General features: G+C 47.5%; 1 protein-coding gene across 2 annotated transcripts in view; it reads right to left on the bottom strand.

The window, feature by feature from the left end:
* Positions 1-453: 453 nt before the first annotated feature.
* CD44 (CD44 molecule (IN blood group)) overlaps positions 454-20,328 on the bottom strand; it is a 39,622-nt gene continuing 19,747 nt past the window's right edge. Inside the window, exons 2-8 of one of the 2 annotated variants that reach the window (XM_083163880.1) lie at positions 12,549-12,708; positions 11,952-12,091; positions 9,367-9,444; positions 8,476-8,805; positions 7,292-7,438; positions 6,488-6,566; positions 454-3,217 (exon numbers count right to left, since the gene is read on the bottom strand). In XM_083163880.1, coding sequence (XP_083020006.1) covers positions 3,010-3,217; positions 6,488-6,566; positions 7,292-7,438; positions 8,476-8,805; positions 9,367-9,444; positions 11,952-12,091; positions 12,549-12,708 — 1,142 coding nt within the window. In that variant the 3' untranslated portion in view covers positions 454-3,009. The remainder of the gene's footprint in view (positions 3,218-6,487; positions 6,567-7,291; positions 7,439-8,475; positions 8,806-9,366; positions 9,445-11,951; positions 12,092-12,548; positions 12,709-20,328) is intronic. The other variant, XM_083163881.1, reaches the window with a different exon arrangement.

Raw genomic sequence — 20,328 nt, forward strand, 5'->3', positions numbered from 1 at the left:
GCACTTGGTCGACATAAATAAAAGGTCAAAGCAATTAAAGGGTCAATGCAAAAATGGTCAACACATGAAAATGACGACATGAGTTTTTCACAGTTTTTTCTTCCGTATGACTTTTTCATGCTCACGATCCACAGGGACTATGACTGAGAATGGTAAGTGAGGGGAGCAAGGCACCATGCCCGAGGGTATGTGCTACACTAATTAAGGGCCTGTGTCGACAGGTGTGTCGACACTGTCACAAAAACCCATAGAAAACTCATACCTACCTTTACACATGTCAACATGCGCAATGAAACCAACCTGGGACGGAAGTCCAAAAGTGGGCACGACCGCCAAGAAGTGGAATTAACACATCGGGTGGCCACACTGCGCCGCGGCCACGGTTAGCACCATACAGTCCCCCAGATCACCCGCTTGTCACTCCCACCAATGAGCACAGAAAGACAAGAGACAGACAGTTTTATAGCTTTTATATACAGTACGCAGGTGACCTATATGTACAAAACACGTATCTGCCAGGCTCCTAGCTTCACTGTGTAACCCATCCGCTGCCAGGAGAACCCTACAACCGCCATTGTAGGATCTGTTCTGGGACCGACGGGTTAACGATACATTCGCTTGTGTAATCAACGGCATTCAATGTTCATCCATAAAATATTCCTCGGCTTCACACCGTTTATCTAGCGCTTTACGTCTCTATAATCCTGAAGCGTTACATCTGAGCGAGTGTCTCTAAGGCAATGCCGCAAATCGTTCTGCGGTTTTTAATCTACCTCCGATTGTCAGGCGCTCGGCTGATGTGTCACCCCAGTAACATTTAGCATTGTCCTTTATTCCCAATGCCGTCACCTGAAATCGCAGGAACTACGCTACCCAGTGATAGGACAGATAATCAGTAGCGACAGGGTCTCGCCCAACATTAACCCATCGATTCCCTCTCCCGCAGAGATCAATCTCTCTGTAATACTTTGCCAATGCGGCAGCGATAACTGAGGGACAGGAACCATCTGCCAATACAATAAATATTCTGCAACGCATCTTATAAAAGTGCAGTTGCCCACGGTCCCTAATTTCAAGGATAATGCCAGATGTGTCCCTGCACAATCCTTTTCCTAGGATTTCGATACAATTCTTACCATCAATCCATATTCTGTGGGGTTTATAAACCGAGAATGGAGTAAAATATACATCGTAATAAGATTCAGTAAGCAGGACGTGATGGGACTTGTAGTACTCCAATGTGCATGGAGACAGGGCTTAGATAGGCTCCCAGACTCTGCCGCAATAAGTCCCTGGAAATACATTTAAGTATGTTAAATATAGTATAATATGTCTTCCGCTGGACTATTTGCATCATGTTAATAAACTGAAATAGCGGTGGGGCAATTCTCTGCAACCTATATGCTAATATCCTGCGCCCCTTGTGTAGTAATTGGGGTGGGGGGGCTACTCTCTACCAACCCCCTTATGAGAACGCAACTGCCCCTGTCTCCAGATCAGTGGGAACTCAAGTGCACCAATCTGTGCGAACAGAATTCTGGCCTCTAGAGTCCTCTACTGAAGCCCCTACATGATTACTACGCAAGGTGCTGGAAATAAAGTAAAAGTGTTATGTATATCTGGGAAATAGCCCTTTTCTATACCCCAGTAATATACTGTAGGGCAGGCATGTCCAAAGTCCGGCCTGGGGGCCAATTGCGGCCCGTGCCATCATTTTAAGTGGCCCAGCCAGAAGAGGGCGGAGCATCAGATGCAGGATGCACAGGACACTAAAGATGGGGTCCCAGCGAGCGCGCCTTTACCTTGGTGTCTGCAGCAGTGAGGAGGTGCCGGCAGCCACAGTGAGATGTGTTTGGCGGCTTTCGGGTGAGTGCGCGTCAAACCCCTGGACATTCAGAGAAGGGGGGGGGGGGGCAAGCTACGGGACAGAGTTAATGGGTGCAGAGTGGGGAACATACAGTGAATGGGGGGCATACAGTGAAGGAGGGGCAGGCTGGGGGACATACAGAGGAGGATGGTCAGGCAGGGGAATATAATGTGAAGGGGGTAGAGTGGAGGACATACAGTGAATGGGGGCAGGCAGGGGAATATACAGTGAAGGGGCAGGCTGGGGGACATACAGTGAATGGGGGCACACTGGGGGACATACAGTGAATGGGGGCACACTGGGGGACATACAGTGAATGGGGGCACGCTGGGGGACATACAGTGAATGGGGGCACGCTGGGGGACATAAAGTGAATGGGGGCAGAGTGGGGGACCATTCTGATGTGATTAATGATTCAAAGAATGTCAGGCTGAATGGTCGGCCCCCACACATTTTCACCTCACCAAATCTGGCCCTCATCGCAAAAAGTTTGGACACCCCTGCTGTAGGGCGACTCTGCAGACTCTGAAAATCTCTTTGCCTTTCTATAATAGATTTATTTCTATATGATGTATGTGTGCCTATGTACTACAGTGACAGCGCTGGCTGCAGGGGACAAGCGCGGGATGTGGGGGCTGGAGTGAGACCCCCAGTCGCTCGTTTCATACATTCACTTTGCTTGGGGTAAATCTGCCGCTTGTACAAGCTTATTTCTATAAATAGGGGGTCACCATGTTCCGTACAGGGCGGCTCTGGGCCTAGGAATCTCTCAGTGTAATCGTGATTCTTTGGAGCCTATAGAATGACTGTGATCCCATCATCATAACACCCGTATCGCTTTAAACCGCTGTAGCCACTGGCTTAGGATGGCGGCATGTTTTGCGCTTGATTTTTTTTTACATTTGCCCGCGCCTTCTACTCCTGTGGCAAAGCGGTTAGCGCCCACCTCCCGTGAACAGCGGGCAGGGGGGTGGAGGAAAGAAGTTTGTGGCTTGATTTGCAAAAAGTGGCAACATTTGCAAAAAGTGGGCACACAGGGACCCGTCAGTGGCTCATTATACTTTTAAAGTTCAGGCTCCGTCCTTTTAATTTCAAACAGCATACCCCCCCCCCCCTCCCCCAAATGTCTGACGGATCGCGGCCTAGACTCCAATTTTCATGTCCACGTCCTGTGTGTTCCTTATGTCCTGCTGCGTCACGGCATCCTCTCCATGGTTGCTGGACTGGTCCTGAGATACCAACTGTACCATCTCCTGGGACTTGACCGTGTCGCCATTTTGCTCCATGACGACGCCATCTTCCAGGCACCCTTTGTTGCCGTTTATGATCAATTTCTTCTTATGGCCGCATCTGAGGAAAATACAGCATTAGTCAGCGGTGGAAATAATAACAATGGCAAAATGCACCCCCTCATCCGCTCGCTGACAGCGGCCATTTCGTGGTATCAACCAATATCCATGAGAGTGCGCCTCATCATTATCAACTAGTAATGTCTTTGCGGCTTGAGGCACGGAACACCTCATGGCTTAGTGATAGTACTAGTTTGGATTGGTGCCTCTTAATAATTGCATTCACTCTGCAGGGATGACATCTACATTTTTAGAAAAAAAACGTCCCTTACATACTGTGCAGCTGCCATTTTCTTGGCAACTACTGGAGATGTTGTTCATATCAGCCAATTAAATTATATTATCTTCTAAAAGGTGCATGAATGTGATTGCTAAGGAAACATCTCCACGTCTCTATAAACCGACACTTTAGCATGCCCTCCAAGACCCATTCCATTAGGTACAAAATGCTCTGTTCCTGGACTTCCCTGCCAAGGGCAGTTACAGAGGTTGGACCCGAGCACAGTCCAAAATTCAAATATGGGGGTCACATAAACTGCCAGTGTGTCCAGGACAGTGATGTTCGGAGTGACATTAGGTGTGACTCCCCTTTTTGAATATTGGACTGTGCTGCAGCCCCACCTCTGCAACTGCCACTGGTAAGGAAGTCCAGAAACAGAGCATTTTGTACCTAATGGAATGTTCCATGTTGGAGGGTATGCTTTAGTAAATATATGTACTCTCATCCTGTGCGTAAAACAATCCGCAATTCCCTGACTACCTAGCAAAAATGAGCAATCAGCAATCAGTCTCAACCGAGAACCATTCTAAGGATGTCAGCAGCACAGAGTATTTAAATGATCTCAAAGTGATCTTAAAATAATGTGGTGTCAATTAATACCTTTACATCATTTATTTATATCCCACTTGTGTCCCACAGACGATCTGCCGACTGTCGCATACTTAATGTTGCAGAATATTGGCTTGAAGTAACATTTAATCATTTCGCCCTGTATGTTTACCACAGGTGAGACAATCACATGAAAGGGCTAATTATCACTGGGAAGGGGCGACGCAGAACCAAGCAGCTTCTCCCAGGGCGTAATTAACTGTTTGAAGGCACCCGAAATAAATCGTCCCTCCTAATTAGTACTTGTACTGTAATAGGCCAATAAAAGTTCATTTTACTTTGGAACTTGCTGCTGTTCCGGCTGTGTCATAGAACTGATGCTCCATAATGGTGAGTCCCATCTGTCAGTCTGCGGGAGCCCCGGCCCTATATCTCCCAGTTTCTGCCTTGTGAACGCACCGCGGCTTTTTCTTTGCAAACAGTTCAGACGACCGCGTGGTCACCGCATACTTGCCTACCTGACCCTCTCCATGCGGGAGAACATGCTCTGTTTCTGGACTTCCCTGGTAATGTATGATTGCCATCACCTGTGGGGAGCTAGGTAAAGGTGTCACCACAGGTGCTGGAAATCATACATTACCAAGGAAGTCCAGAAACAGAGCATTTTCTCCCGCATGGAGAGGGTCAGGTAGGCAAGTATGGGTCACCGCCCAGGACCACCAATGTCTGTGCGCCCCCAGATCTTCTGCAAGCGACTCCATACGCAATATCGGCCTCTGGTATACTCCGTGGTGCGTGTGCGGCTTTACGGCTTTTCTGCGCAGCATAAAAAAAAAAAAAATCGCTCAGCGGTTCTAACATCGGAATTACGTCCAGCTCTAAATCAGTATCCAGATGATAAGTCTACAAATGTATAGGTCAACAGTCAATTGTGGAAATTTACTAAGATGGGAGTTCGATGTCACATGGGACATTGCTATGGGCAACCAATCAGATCCTATCTATTATCTTCTAGAAGGTGCTAAATAAATAATAAGAAGTAGATTCTGATTGGTTGCCCATAGCAACATCCCATGTAAAATACAACTCAGATTTTAGTACATTTTCCCCAATAAGCCAACATCAAAAGGTCAACGTTGACATTGCCAAATTTTCGCCTTGCACTAGGTCGACAACGACAAATTGGTGTTGTGCACTAGGTCAACGTTGAGAAAAGGTCGACACAAGCAAACGGTCGACACACAGAAAGGTCAACATGATGGGTTTTTTTTACATTTTTTTGCTTTTCCATCCAGGTGGGCACAGTAAAGTGCCCCATACAGAGGGTATGCATAATGGGGTCCAAGTGCTCAGGAGTCGATATGGACATCATTTTTTTTTTTTTTAACTCATGTTGACCTTTTCATTTGTCAAACGTTTCCATGTCCAGCTCGTGCATGTTGACCTTTGATGTTGACCTGTTGACCTCTACGCTGTCTATCCTATGATCCTGTACATATCCATTCCCTCTAAAACAGTTCCAATGTGAGCACTTTATAATATACAGCAGGAAGCAGAGCCGAATTTCCCATTAGGCACGTGAGGCACCGGCCTAGGGGCGGCACATGTTTGGGGGCGGCACTTGGATGCCTGTGATAGTACTGTCAGCCCAAAATGTACCATTAACTGGAAAATATCCACTGTACTGTACTATATTCCATCTTAAATAGAGTGTAAATGGATAGGACATGCAGATACTGCCCCTATAAAATGTCCTACTTAGTAAACATTATTGTTGTGCCTAGGGGCGCCCTCATCCCTAAATCCGCCCCTGGCAGGAAGTCCCTATAATATAACAGTGACATCACTCCCCAACCAATATAATATTGCGCCCTGAAACCGACTTATTTTTTTCCTCCTATTACTGCGCAATTGTTTTACAGTCCCCGCTGCAATCCCTCAGAGTTGAACCAGGAGCTTTTACAAAGTCAGATCCCAGCTGCTGAGGAAACCCCCTCCTCCTTCCATGAGATACCCCCAGACTCCTGGGCTTCCTGCAATTCTACAGGAGGGGAATGTTTCCAATCAGGGCCGTGTGCATTGTACACATACCAGACCCAGGGTGACCGGCCTCATGGCCGCAGCCTCTGTTTCCACAGCAGCGATAAACTCCAGGTTCCTACGCAAAGCTGGTCTGCTCTTCATTCAGCCCAGATCTGGGGTTTAATAGGTTCCTGGTGACACGGGAAGAATTGCGCATTCCAGTGAACGCCACCCCATTCTCCATTTATTAATCGTTTATATAAAGAGAGGTGACTGCAGCCGGTGGATTGGCTACTTTCGGCTAATTGTGTAGAACGTGGTCCTATTGTGCTCCTGTCCACCACTGCCCACTTTTAGTATTACCCTAAACCAATGGCGTTTCCCTCGCTTCTCTAGGTTGATATAAGAGGTACCACTTACATTCTGCCAGCGTTGAGTGCGATGCAGACTGAGAAGATGAGCCCCAGGCACACCAGCGACACACACACTATCAGCCACTCTGTAAAGAAAGGAAGATCATCAGTATTTAGCAACACAAAGTCAGGGTCTGGAGAGGGCAGGTACGTTCCATGGTCTGGTTGTTAAACTGACAAATATATTTTAATTTAAGTCAAACAAATCAACATTCTAAAATATGTCAACCGAACAGACATTTCCTTTAACTGTCCGTCCCGCACTATATGGACAATAGCAGATTGCTGATTGGTTTCTTTGGTTTATGGTGTATTTACAATCATTTTCACAATGTCTGTTAAACACGGTGCTTCCTAAACTTTAATCTGGAGATTGGTGCCACAGAAAACTACCACAGGCCCAGGCCCAGGTCCAGGGGGGAGGTCAAATTCAGAAGGTCCATGACCATGCCCCTCAAAGCCTTAGCAGTGACCCTGGGCCTCACCAACAATTAGTGAATACCCTCCCCTCTCGATGCCTCTGGAGACCCATGGGAGGATAAAACATCCAAGAGAGATAAAGTCGAGAAGTTGCTATGGGCGACTTCTCTCTTGGAGGTTTTATACATTCCCCCCCATGGGTCTCAAACCAATCTTCAGTTTGGGAACCACCTTGGGAATGTTAAACAGACATTACTTGCACCCCGGCACTGCACCCTTCCAAATGGGATTCACCAACCAACCTCCAGCCCAACTGGGATAATGCCTTCTTGTAGAGTTGGACTGTGCTGCCTAAATCGGGAGGTATGCTGTGCCGGTAGAGCTATCTCACCTGGAACCGCCGCCCTCCTTCGCACTTTGTTCTGATTCGAGCCAGAAGATTCATCTGTTGATCCAGCACCCTCTTCACCCTCTTCGTTTTCATCTCTCAGCTTTTCTCCATCCATCGGATCTTCATGGGCATGTGTGTGGGTGTTGTCTGTAGGGTAAGTAGACGGGGCAAGATGACAAAGAAAGCCGGCGGCACTGTGACAATCTCATTCTGCTACAACACTTTACTACAGCGAGAGTCTCAATGCCAATATATGGGTAGCGGTCCTTTCATTCTCTAGAAACCAGGGAGTCATGTACCATGTCATTTATCTACACCCTAAGAACCAGCGAGGTCACCTGAATTCAGGGTTTCTTCACAAACAAGTGCAGTATAATTACCCCTAGTAAGGGGATAACTACCCAAGCTAGCAGGGGTAACCTACTTGATGTAGCAGCCTTGTGTGCCGATGCTTGTTCACAACCTACTCTGCGGTGTTTGTGGTCATCAAGTAAGTACGAGTCCTATGAACTTTCCCTTAGAGAACCCTAATACTGTCCCTAAATCCATGACATGTCTGCAGTTGGCAGCAATGAAATAGGGAACCAATCCGGATTTGTATGTCACAGAGGTTGGGGGAGACTTGCCATTGTTCTGGTTGACATTGTGGAAGGTCTACAAAATTTGGGGGCTATGACCAGTAATCAGATCCCTTACTTATGTGCTTTAGTCATAGTCTGGAGATATATAAAGCAAAACCAAAGAATCCAGGTGCTGGTGGTGGCTAGTACACCAACCCAGGACCGGTCAAATCCTGAAAATGTCTCTTCATACATCACCTGGAGACCAGGTATAAATAGGAGGGTATTTCCGAAGGGCTTTGCCTGAGAGTTTTAGTTGCTTCCCCAATGATGACAATATCAGATTCCAACGCTGAGCATATTAAGCTGACAGATAATATTCCATCTCCCAAAACCAATGAACCGGTATATTATAGTATGCATACTCACCTTTCACAAACAGAAACTTATACAGTTAAATTAATAAAAAGAAGAAAACATACAAAAAGTCCAAAGACCAATACGAAGAGACACCAGGGACACCGGGGACAGGACACCACAGACGTCTAGGAACAGATGTAGACTACTGAGACTATATACAGTCGTGGACCTTATACTAATACCCAAGGCCGGGCACCCTCCTACCATGGATGGAAGCTGAATCCTGGTGAATAGAAGGATCTGTAGGTGCCGCAATGTCATCTTCTGGATCGGTCGAATGAACTGGGATCAGATCATCGGGGTTAGTATTGCTGACATATACAACACTGCCGTCATTACTAATATAGGAATCCTTTATGTCTCCGTCTTCGCTCGCTCCCGGGTGATCACCTGAGTGATCAGGCTGCTCAGTGTCTGTCTCAGGCTCCGCGGTACCATTCTCCAATTTATTCCCTTGCTCAGGATTTGCGGAACTTATGTCGAGCCCAGGGTGAGTGTCACTCACGTTAATGGACTCAGTATCATTGAAGGCTCCTAACATGCAGGAAGAGAGTAAGGAAGGACTTGCTAAGTAATAGGTCATCCCTAGAGACATGTAGGGTTGCAATTTCCATAACATGCGCCTGTCACCCGCACACAGTGCACAATGCAGCCAGGTCCCCTGAGACAAACTTAGGCACTTCCTGTGGCATGCAACGGAGTGCAGCCATTTTGCGGCATGACGAGAGAAGCCTGTGCTCACAAAATGGCTGCCTGCTCTGTGTGTAAGTGACAAGTGCACTCTTCAGGCAGACAAAACAGTGGAATGCAATGGTGTCACATTTCTATGAATAAGCCTGTCCTCTTCAGCATGTTGGCTTCCGACCCGGCAGGCAGGGAGTTGCCAACATACATGTACTGTAGACTGAGCAGAAGGCTGGAGTTCGGATACACTCGCCACAAGGCTATGGAGGAAGCGCTGCAGCGCATTTCGCTGTGGTGGATTCTAGTAATTTTACATAAGCTGAGGGTTCACTATATGGTTTCCCATAATTACTATCGCTACCAGCAACTGGAGTTAGTTCTACGTTTTTTTTTTTTTTTTTTTAGACAAACCTTCCTCTTCGGTCGGATCGTAGGACTGAACGCTCTTATTGCTGTAATCATACTGCTCGCAGTTCTTGTCGGTGGTCTCTGCAGGAAAACACAACAATGTCAGCATAGACGCAATAGGTATATCATTATATATATAAAATAATGAATGAGTATAGGCCTCATCCTGTATGCAGGTGGTTACTAGTGCACGATAATCCGACTCTTCAGTGGGCGCATTATAGAAGGGCCGCCGGTATAGGAAGATGCGGCCAGACAGAGAGACTGCCCCTGCCACCGAAACGGTCCAATAAATCGACATTAAAAGCCATAGTCAATAAGTTGACTCCAAATAGTTGACATGCAAAAGGACAACGGGGTCAAAAAGGAGACATGTAAAAAAGTAGACTCTATGAAAGGTTTTCAGGTACATACGGTCAACAAGAAAATGCTCGACACGAAAATAATCGACACTGGGTTTTTTTGGTGTTATTTTGTAAGCTCCTACTTATCTGACCAAATTAGTGGAAGCGTAAGCCCTCACCAGCTCACTGCGCTCACCGCACTTCCGGTACGTTTGAGAATATGGAAAAAAAGTTTAAAAAAAACTTGCGTTGACCATCTGTCCTGTTGACCTTTTGAACCTGCATAACTTTTTCCCTTCGACCTTTTGACCCTGTTGACCTTTTTCAAGCAGACCATTCGGGGACCTTCTGACTGTATATGTTTTTACTGCAGCTCTATTAAGCCGATACCTCCCGTCACGGGGCTGGTGCAATTATTGTCAGCTGCAACAAATGGCGGCATCTAAGGACGCATCAATCGGAATTACATAGTGCGCAGACGCCAGATGTGGGCTCCACACTTCTGTATAGGAACTTAATTTTAGATATTAGAACTCCAAGAGGTCAAAAGGTTGCACTTGCAGTGAATTGGGCGGGTCGGGGTGCGCCTGCTAAGGGATGGCGGATGAGGCATGCTAATGTGTAATTATAGCACTGAAGTGTGATATGCTCCTGTCAGGATAAGGTTATTTCCAGTGGCGGATTCAGAGGGGGAGCCTGTAGCACAGTCCAAAATTCAAATAGGGGAGCTACACCTACTGCCAGTAAGTCATTTTGGAATGGCAGTTGGTGGCAGTTGCTGTGCCTCCCCTGTGTGATTTTGAACTGTGCTGCAATGCCCCCCCCCCCCCCACACACACTTTTTCGGAGACACTGGAAAACCGCAAACTGTCCCTATAATGTGCATTATATCTCTTCTATATCTAGATGCAAATTACTTGGTTTAATTATAATAAGATTATGCAGGAGTCCCCTATACTACAGGAATAATGTAAGATATAATATTAAAGTAAATACACCATTCAGTAAACCCCATGTTAGAAGTTTATATCCCAGATGTGGGACATACTGTAGTACCCACAATCTGACATTATTTCCGTAGCGTTGCATACAGACAGCAGTCAGGTAGGAGTAGTGCTGGGGCTGCGACCCGAAGTGTTTCAGCTTTTGATGTGAATAATGTGCTGCAGCTTCCTGAGAACTAAGTAGGCCTGGCGTGAAGCGATAGAGAGCCGCAGACTGTAGTTCTATGTGCAACTATCAAGATGAGCTGGTTGTGTTAGTGGCAACTGGTAGTTGTAGGGTTATGTGGAGCCCCAGAAGTTCTGTTTGCCACCACCCGTGCTAGACTGAAGGGTCTATTTATGAAGCTGAGAAAAGCCCTTTCACTGGCATTTCACCATACATTTTACTAAAAGGTTAACGCTGATGACTGCCTTTCCCATAGTGGAGCAGACATAAAGACCAGATGGACCTAGCAATATCACTGGCCACCAGCCACAGGGTGCATTGGGGCACGGTATGTATGGTGATCAGCAGGGGCGAATTTAGGGGCCAGGCCGCCCCTAGGCACAACATTTTTGTGTCCCCTCCCCCTATTTTAATGTAATCATATATGCATATATATTGTTATTTAAATATTTCATAAAAATGTAACTGTAGCCCACCTTAATATTTTTTTAAGCACTCTGGACTGCTCACTGTACCCGGAGGGAGGGAGGCACTTATTAGTACAGTGATTAGCACAGTGTCTCCGTCAGTCTCTCACCGGCTCACACACTGCGACTGACAGCGCAGGGAGGATCTGTGCGCCGGTCAGCTCAGCTGCTGGATATACAGCAGCCAATAGACTGTGTATGTGTAGACTAGCCAATGGGCCGGAGCCGACAGCAGTGAGCCTGAGCCATTTCCAGACGCGCAGGAGGACCGTCGGACCCAGCCATTGAGCGGTGATGTAATGTGCATGGCAGAGTGGGTGGGCAGTGGCTAGTGACGAGCGGTGCTGCCGCCGACATATGATAATTCATGTCTGCGGCGGCGGCGCTCGTCACTCGCCGCTGCCCACCCGCTCTGCCATGCTGCTATTTAACAGAATGTCAGCCTGCCTGCCGCCCTTAATTGGTGCCGCCCTGAGGCCGGTGCCTCACGGGCCTAGGCACAAATCCGTCCCTGGTGATCAGACATGAGTTACCACCAGCCCCTGACAGTGGACATCAGCCAAGTATTACACAAATCCCATCACTGTACATAAGATACATTACTGACCTGTGGCACTGTAGCAGTAGACATCATACTGAGAAGTGGAATTAGAGTGGATTACAATGACACCAACGTAATTGGCAGCACATTTGGGATTCGGTGTGATACGGGGGATGAGAACGGTGCTGTTATGCACCCAGCCATATCTGCAAAGAGAGGCGACACTTAAAACCTGGAAAAATTGTGGTATAAAAAAGTGATCTGCAGGTTTATTCCAAATGCCAACACTTGTTTTCATGCACAGGAGGAGACACTTTAGTGCTGCGGTCGTTATTGAGACACAGTAATAGATACTGTAGTGCTGCAGTGGCCAATGAGACACAGTAAGGGACACTGTAGTGCTACGGTGGCAACTGAGACACAGTAAAAGATACTGTAGTGCTGCGGTGGCCACTGAGACCAGTGGCGTAACTACCTATTATGCGCCCCCCTCGCCGCAAAATTTTCGGCGCACCATCCCCCCCTTAAGGGACACTGTAGCGCTGCAGTGGTCAATGAGACACCAGGAGAGAACAGTAGTATATAAAGCTGCACTGTGGCTCCAACGTTCTCCCCAGACTAATACGTAGCATCAGAAAATAAAGCAAAAGGGTAGAACTTTACCTGCAAGTCTCAAAGCCAACTCCATGCGCCACATGCACCTGCTCCTTGGTCGCTATGTTGGCGTCTAGATCAGTACACGCTTTTATGGCGTCATCATACAGTAGACTGTATCTGGTTTCTAGCTCCACATGGAAAACTCCCTGGAATCGACAGCTGATCGCTGAAATATAAAGCACATGGTTTAGACCAATCAATCATCAGACTCAGCGGGCGATTTAGAGAGGAATTGTCAGTATTGAAACAGCAGTATATGCACCAGGAGAGAACAGCAGTATATTGCACCAGGAGAGAACAGCGGTATATTGCACTAGGAGAGGACAGCGGTATATTGCACCAGGAGAGAACAGCGGTATATTGCACCAGGAGAGATCAGCGGTATATTGCACCAGGAGAGAACAGCGGTATATTGCACCAGGAGAGAACAGCGGTATATTGCACCAGGAGAGAACAGCGGTATATTGCACCAGGAGAGAACGGTATATGCACCTTCCCCAGGGATGTACTGTACCCTTGGTGTACCTGGGTTGCACATGTACCCCAAGCTGTATCTATACTGCACGCATACCCCAGGGCTGCACTAAGGAAAGGGTTGCCTACCTGACCCTCTCCTTCAGGGAAAAAATGCTCCGTTCCTGGGCTTCCCTGGTAATGTAGGATTACATAAGGGGTTCCTCCGCAGGCTTTGAATGGATGTTTATGCGAAACATCCATTAGCAGCCAGTGCATGCGACACACGCTGCGAGGGGGGCAAGGCCACCATACGCAAGGTGGGTTTTGGTGGACTCGCAAGGCTGCGAATTTGCAACCTTGCGAATCAACCGGAATAACCCCCAAAGACATTGGTATTAGACTCTGAGGATGGCTCCAAACCTGGCGTTTCCATACCGTCCTCGCGTGACCAGTAGTACACCGGTCACACCCAGACACACCTACTCTCCCGGAATGGCCGGGAGGCTCCTGAATCGTAGGTGGTGCTTCTGCCCAGAAAAATATTCAAGATGCCTGCAGTTACCCGCCTGGGTAAAGTCGGTGTTCCGGCCTGTCCATGGCTCGGTTTGCGACAATGCAGTCCCCCCCCCCTCCCACCCCCCCTTATCCCCCCCACACACATAGGGACAAAGATAAAGGCTGCACTGACCAGCATTGCTGGGGGAGCTTCAGACCTTTATTCCCCTGTTGAATTAACCGTTTATTTTGGGGTTCCGTTTTCACAGCTAACCCTGTATGTTCCATCAGAATGTCACTATACTGTACAGAGCAACAGCTGCTTATTGGTGAGATCATGTTCCAGATGGGACATCGCTTATGTGGGAAGGAGAATTCTCCCTCTACAGCCAACAAAGTGCGAGGTCCTGGTGAGCTATCTGCGCACTGCGCCACGTCTCTGACCATACTGTCCGGGGCTCGTGGCTGCACAGTCCTAATATAAACCTGGGGGCATTATGGCCAGCTAACCTGAAATACTGTATAAGTAGGGATCACAGCAGCAAATTATCATAGGACCACTATCAGCAGTGTAAGAACTGGGCACTGTAAATTACATTTACTTTATGCTGTGCTTGATATGGCAGCGGTAGCATATGTGCCTGGCTTACGCTAATTGTTTGTCACAGCAGGGCCAGAGTAACATATAGGCACAATGGGCACTACAATTGGGCAGTGGTCACAGAATCCTCTACCGGCCTCCCAGCCTGCAGCCAGACAGTGAATGACTGCCAGCATGCTGATTGGTGGATGGCTGGAGCTATCCTCCAATCAGAGTGCAGCATTCTCTACCTGCCTCCCAGCCTGTGGCCACACAGTGAATGGCTGTCAGCATGCTGATTGGTGGATGGCTGGAGCTATCCACCAATTAGAGTGCAGCATTCTCTTCCTGCCTCCCAGCCTGTGGCTACACAGTGAATGGCTGTCAGCATGCTGATTGGTGGATGGCTGGAGCTATCCACCAATCAGAGTGCAACATTCTCTTCCTCCCTCCCAGTCTGTGGCCACACAGTGAATGGCTGTCAGCATGCTGATTGGTGGATGGCTGGAGCTATCCACCAATCAGAGTGCAGCATTCTCTTCCTGCCTCCCAGCCTGTGGCCACACAGTGAATGGCTGTCAGCATGCTGATTGGTGTATGGCTAGGGATATGGACCTGGAGTATAGGGCTTTATGTGCATAGTAACAAGAGATCCAGGGTAAGTATAAAAGGACTAAATAGTTATTTTGTATGAGGCGTTGAACACGCGTCGGCGTAACAACATCCAGCGTCTGGTTATGTTCAGCCCTTTAATTACAGACACAGACCGGGTGACGACTAGGTGTACATGTTGTTCAGCGCAGAACGTTGTGTAATCAGATTTTATCAGACAATTTTGGATTATTCATTAAACCCTAATAATGCAGACGAGAAAAACGATTCTCAGAACCAATAAATGCTGCAATCACTGTATTGTTCTAGCTGCTTGTGCTCCAAACAATCATCATTTGCCAATTCATTCTTCCAGATGATATATTTTGCCCTCCCCCTGGCGTATCCTGGGTATAGCAACCAGCAATCTTCTGATCAATCCCCAGTTTGACTTCTGATCTTTCTTTTCTTCCAGACGCCTTTAAGGACTAATTAACGTTATTCATTCTGTTTGTTGCTATAACCCCTCTCCGGCTGGAATCTCCTCTGCCCAACCGGCGCCAACAGTTCTAGCAAACGTCAGCACGGTTGGCATAGTGTTCAGCACAGGTCTGTTTGAGGAATGCGTCATCCAGGGCACAGGGTCTCAGCAACATCGCACATCAAACACACTGCGGCCTTGGCGCATTCGCTTATACAGTATATAGATATATCTATATTACAACACATAATTGCAAAGGGTGCGGTATAGAGGTAATTAGACAGTCAGCATAGTCGACATGCATTAGGTGGAAATGGAAAGATATGTGAAAGAACTAAAAACTTGTGCCGACTTGGTTCGTCGACCACTGTTGAGGTACCCACAGGTACATAAACACAGGTCGCCTTTTGACTGTCGACCTAGACAATGTCGAACTAATGACCTGTCGAACTAACGACCTGTCGAACTAATGACCTGTCGAACTAACGACCTGTCGAACTAATGACCTTTGGACCTAAAAATGTGACAACCTTTTCCTGTGTCGACCTAGACCCATGTCGACCTAATGGTGTCGACCTAATGACTGTCGACCATCATGCTGTAGACCGTATCCCAAAGAAACAAATATAATACACAAGCAAGAAACACATGTAACAGCCTTTACATAACATGAACGTAGGGAAACGATCCCATGAATCCTGCAGTTAGGTCCCTGATTAATTGTACATAGCGCTAATTGCTACATGATGCAGACAGATGCTCAGCGTTACCTGCGCACTGTGTACACGGCAGTCTGGGGGACTCGCTATTGATTAGACCACTGTAACCTATTTACCACAAACTGATCACAATGCAACCAAGCAATAATATTATTGCAACAATCTATTCCTACACCTGTCCACCAGCTAGGTGGTCTAGGAAATGTGACAGTTAGTAATGACTGCACCTGTGCACCAGCTGGTTCTGGGAAATGTGACAGTAATGACTGCACCTGTGCACCAGCTAGGTGGGCAGGGAAATGGGACAGTAATGACTGCACTATTTTAGGAGGTTTGGGAAATGTGACAGTTAGTAATGACTGCACTTGTGCACCAGCTAGGAGGGCTGGGAAATGTGACAGTTAGTAATGACTGCACCTGTACACCAGCTAGGAGGGATGGGGAATGTGAGTTAGTAATGATTGCACCTGTGCACCAGCTAGGTGGTCTGGGGAATGTGACAGTAATGATTGCCCCTGTGCACCAGCTAGGGGGTCTGGGGAAGGTGACAGTTAGTAATGACTGCACCTGTGCACCAGCTATGATGTCTTGGAAATGTGACAGTTAGTAATGACTGCACCTGTGTACCAGTTAGGAGATCTGGGGAATGTGACAGTTAGTGATGACTGCACCTGGGCACCAGCTAAGTGGTCTGGGAAATGTGACAGTAATGACTACACCTGTGCACCATCTAGGAGGGCTGGGAAATGTGATAGTTAGTAATGTCTACTCCTGTGCACCAGCTAGGTGGCCTGGGAAATGTGACAGTCAGGGCGGAGGGCGGAAGATGGAGCAGGTGTGGGGACACCTTGATGATATGGAGGTGAGCGGTAAGGTAACTGCCCCCCAACTTCGCGGCCGCCACGGCATCGACCCCCCCCCCGCCACCCGTGGAGTGTCTCATCAATCACTGAGTGCACTGTCTCCTGCGGGGGGGAGCACGCCTGGGGCGCTCTGGCGGCCTGCACCGTCCCTGGTGACAGTTAGTAATGACTGCACCTGTGCACCAGCTTGGTGGTTGGGAAATGTGACAATAAGTAATGACTACTCATGTGCACCAGCTAGGTGGTCTGGAAAACATGGACTGTTAGTAGATCTCGAGGACTGGTTTGGCCAGCCCAGTCATAGACTGTAAGTAAATTCTGTGCATTGCAAATGTACAAGCGCAGCAGGGAATGGCGTCCGTGAGAAGGCGCAGAACACAAAGATTACAACACGATAACCGTGCAGCCCTGCGCGTCGCTTTGTGGATCTAACACCTGATTACACAATCGCTGCTTCTAAGCAAATCTATTCAACTTAACGTTGCATCAAAATGTATCTCTGGTTTGCGGTTTGCAGGAAATGTTCCGCTCGGAACGTTCTGTAGCACATCTGCTAGGAGACGGTTGCTATGCTGTGTATCCTGAGACAGTACAGACTGTCAGCTCATTAATTGTGGGGTACTCTTCTCTTCGGCGCTTGTAAATGAATTGTTATTTTTATCTTCTTCAGTCTCTGTGGAATAAAACAAACTTAAAAATGTTTCTGGCCAGAGTACAGCCGTCCGAGACGCATTCATGGAGCCAAGAGAGCACGGTCCTTTCATGGACACAACCAACGTGGCCTAGTCGATGACACCACACACATACACACACACACACACACACACACATTTTGCATTTAGGAACATTGAATAAAATATGCTGCTATGGGTCACTCTCATATACCCAAATCTCTGCAAGGTTGGGTTTGGGGGTGCGACGTGAAATTAAAATATTTGGGCATTTCCGTATCTGGTTGACGCTGGTATGGCCCAGTCTGCAGCTCTGCCCCTCCTACAGGGTAACGTGAGTCACAGATATTACATTAGTGTGCAGATGCCGGTCAGCAGCAGCCAGATGGATGACAGTGATGAGCTCACCCATCTACATTGGGAACCTTCCTCTCTCTGCAGTGAGCTAGGTAATGGTGATACATATACTGTGGTGCTTGTCAGCCGGATTGCAGCAATACATGTGTCTATGTATAGGACACAATACAGTGTGGGATGCTCCTCTGTTAACCCTTTGGATCCTGATGACATTTGATCAGCCCAGAGGAATGTCCTGTAAGATTCCTCCAGATACCCCAGGGGTTAATTACATCCATGCTGAAAATCAAGTGTGTGGCCTTTGGCTGGCAGTGGCACAGTGTGTCGCCGTACCGTCTGTACCCTGCATAATGCCACCACCTGACACCCATCTGGGAGAATGCACTTACGTCTAGCTGTGTGTTCCTCATGTGGAAGGAGGACTCATATATTACAGTCGGTAGGGTACATGGAGGGGTGATTAGGAAGACAGTGTCCAGATAGAGTGACAGTCAATAGGTCCACTTCAAAAGATCGACGTGCAATAGGTCAACATGGTGAAAAAGTCGACGTGGTCAAAATGTCGATATGAAAAATACAGGCAAATGTTGCCGTAAGTTTTTGTACATTTTTGAGTGGCAATGTCATAGCGTGCATGCGCAAGCTCAAATAGCAAAACAATAGCGTATGTAATGTATAGAGAGCCCTGTGCAATGTATAGAGAGCCCCGTGCAATGTATAGGGGAGCCCTGTGCAATGTATAGGAGAGCCCTGTGCAATGTATAGGAGAGCCCTGTGCAATGTATAGGAGAGCACTGTGCAATGTATAGAGCCCTGTGCAATGTATAGAGAGCCTTGTGCAATGTATAGAGAGCCCTGTGCAATGTGGAGAGCCCTGTGCAATGTATAGAGCCCTGAGCAATGTATAGAGCCCTGAGCAATGTATAGAGCCCTGTGCAATGTATAGAACCCTGTGCAATGTATAGAACCCTGTGCTTTGTGGAGAGCCCTGTGCTTTGTGAAAAGCCCTGTGCTATGCGTAGAGCCCTGTGCTACAGTATATGGAGAGCCCTGTGCAGTGCGTAGAGCCCTGTGCAATGTGTAGAGCCCTGTGCAATGTGGAGAGCCCTGTGCAATGAATAGAGCCCCGTGCAATGAATAGAGCCCCGTGCAATGCATTGATTCCTGTGCAATGCATTGATTCCTGTGCAATGTATAGATTCCTGTGCAATGTGTAGAGCCCTGTGCTATGCGGAGAGCCCTGTGCTATGTGGAGAGAACTGTGCTATGTGGGGAGCCCTGTGCTATGTGGAGAGCCCTGTGCAATGCATAGATCCCTGTGCAATGTATAGAGCCTGTGCAATGTGTAGAGCCCTGTGCTATGTGGAGATCCATGTGCTATGTGGAGAGCCCCATGCTATGTGGATAGCCCTGTGCTATGTGGAGAGCCCTGTGCTATGTGGAGAGCCCTGTGCTATAAGGAGAGCCCTGTGCTATAAGGAGAGCCCTGTGCAATACATAGATCCCTGTGCAATGTATAGAGCCCTGTGCAATGCGTAGAGCCCTGTGCAATGTGTAGAGCCCTGTGCAATGTGTAGAGCCCTGTGCAATGTGTAGAGCCCTGTGCAATGCGTAGAGAGCCCAGTGCAATGCGTAGAGAGCCCTGTGCAATGTGTAGTGGATCATAGTTTACCCCAAATCTGGTCCAATTTCAATTACTTAAAATAAAAAAGAGATTTTATTCTCATGCAATAAGGAAATGGAACTGCGTCTGGAAAATCCCAGAATTTGGAATAAAAATACTGTAGCCATGTGGAAAATTTGACAAGAACAAAAAAATGCTAATTTCTCTTTAATTTAATCTGCATATCCTGATTTTTTTAATCCCCCCCCCGTCCCCCCTTCCCATCCCCCTTCTCTTGAGCATCCCTTCCGTCGCTAATCCAAATGTTTACTGTTAAGTTTAACCACTCTGATTGCGCATATTATACAGCTGGCCGGGCGTGACTTGGCGCGGTGTGGAGGGATATGTTGTCACAAGCTATTGTTCTATAGAAGCCTAGTGTGTTCCTTGTGATATGTCAGATATCTTGTGATCAGGTATCTAATGAATCCATGTCTAATCTGTGCAGGCAGAGCGCTACGCATATTAGGAAAGACATCTTACGAAATTCCGCACACTTTAAAAGTAAGTTTCACAAATTGTTACAGTGCCCTCCAGTTCAAAATATTCCATGTTGCAGTGCACCAGTTCATATTACACCACATTATAGTGCCCTCCACATTACATAGAGCAGATGAGATTTATGACACCTTTCAGTGCCCTCCAGTTCATACTGACAACATTACAGTGCCCTCCAGTTCATACTGACATTACAGTGCCCTCCAGTTCATACTGATATAACAGTGCCCTCCAGTTCATACTGATATAACAGTGCCCTCCAGTTCATACTGACATAACAGCGCCCTCCAGTTCTTACTGACATAACAGTGCCCTCCAGTTCTTACTGACATAACAGTGCCTCCCAGTTCATACTGACAACATAACAGTGCCCCCCAGTTCATACTGACAACATAACAGTGGCCTCCAGTTC

The sequence above is a fragment of the Crinia signifera genome, chromosome 11 (genome assembly GCF_055691185.1).
Source record: "Crinia signifera chromosome 11, ASM5569118v1, whole genome shotgun sequence".
NCBI classification, from domain to species: domain Eukaryota; kingdom Metazoa; phylum Chordata; class Amphibia; order Anura; family Myobatrachidae; genus Crinia; species Crinia signifera.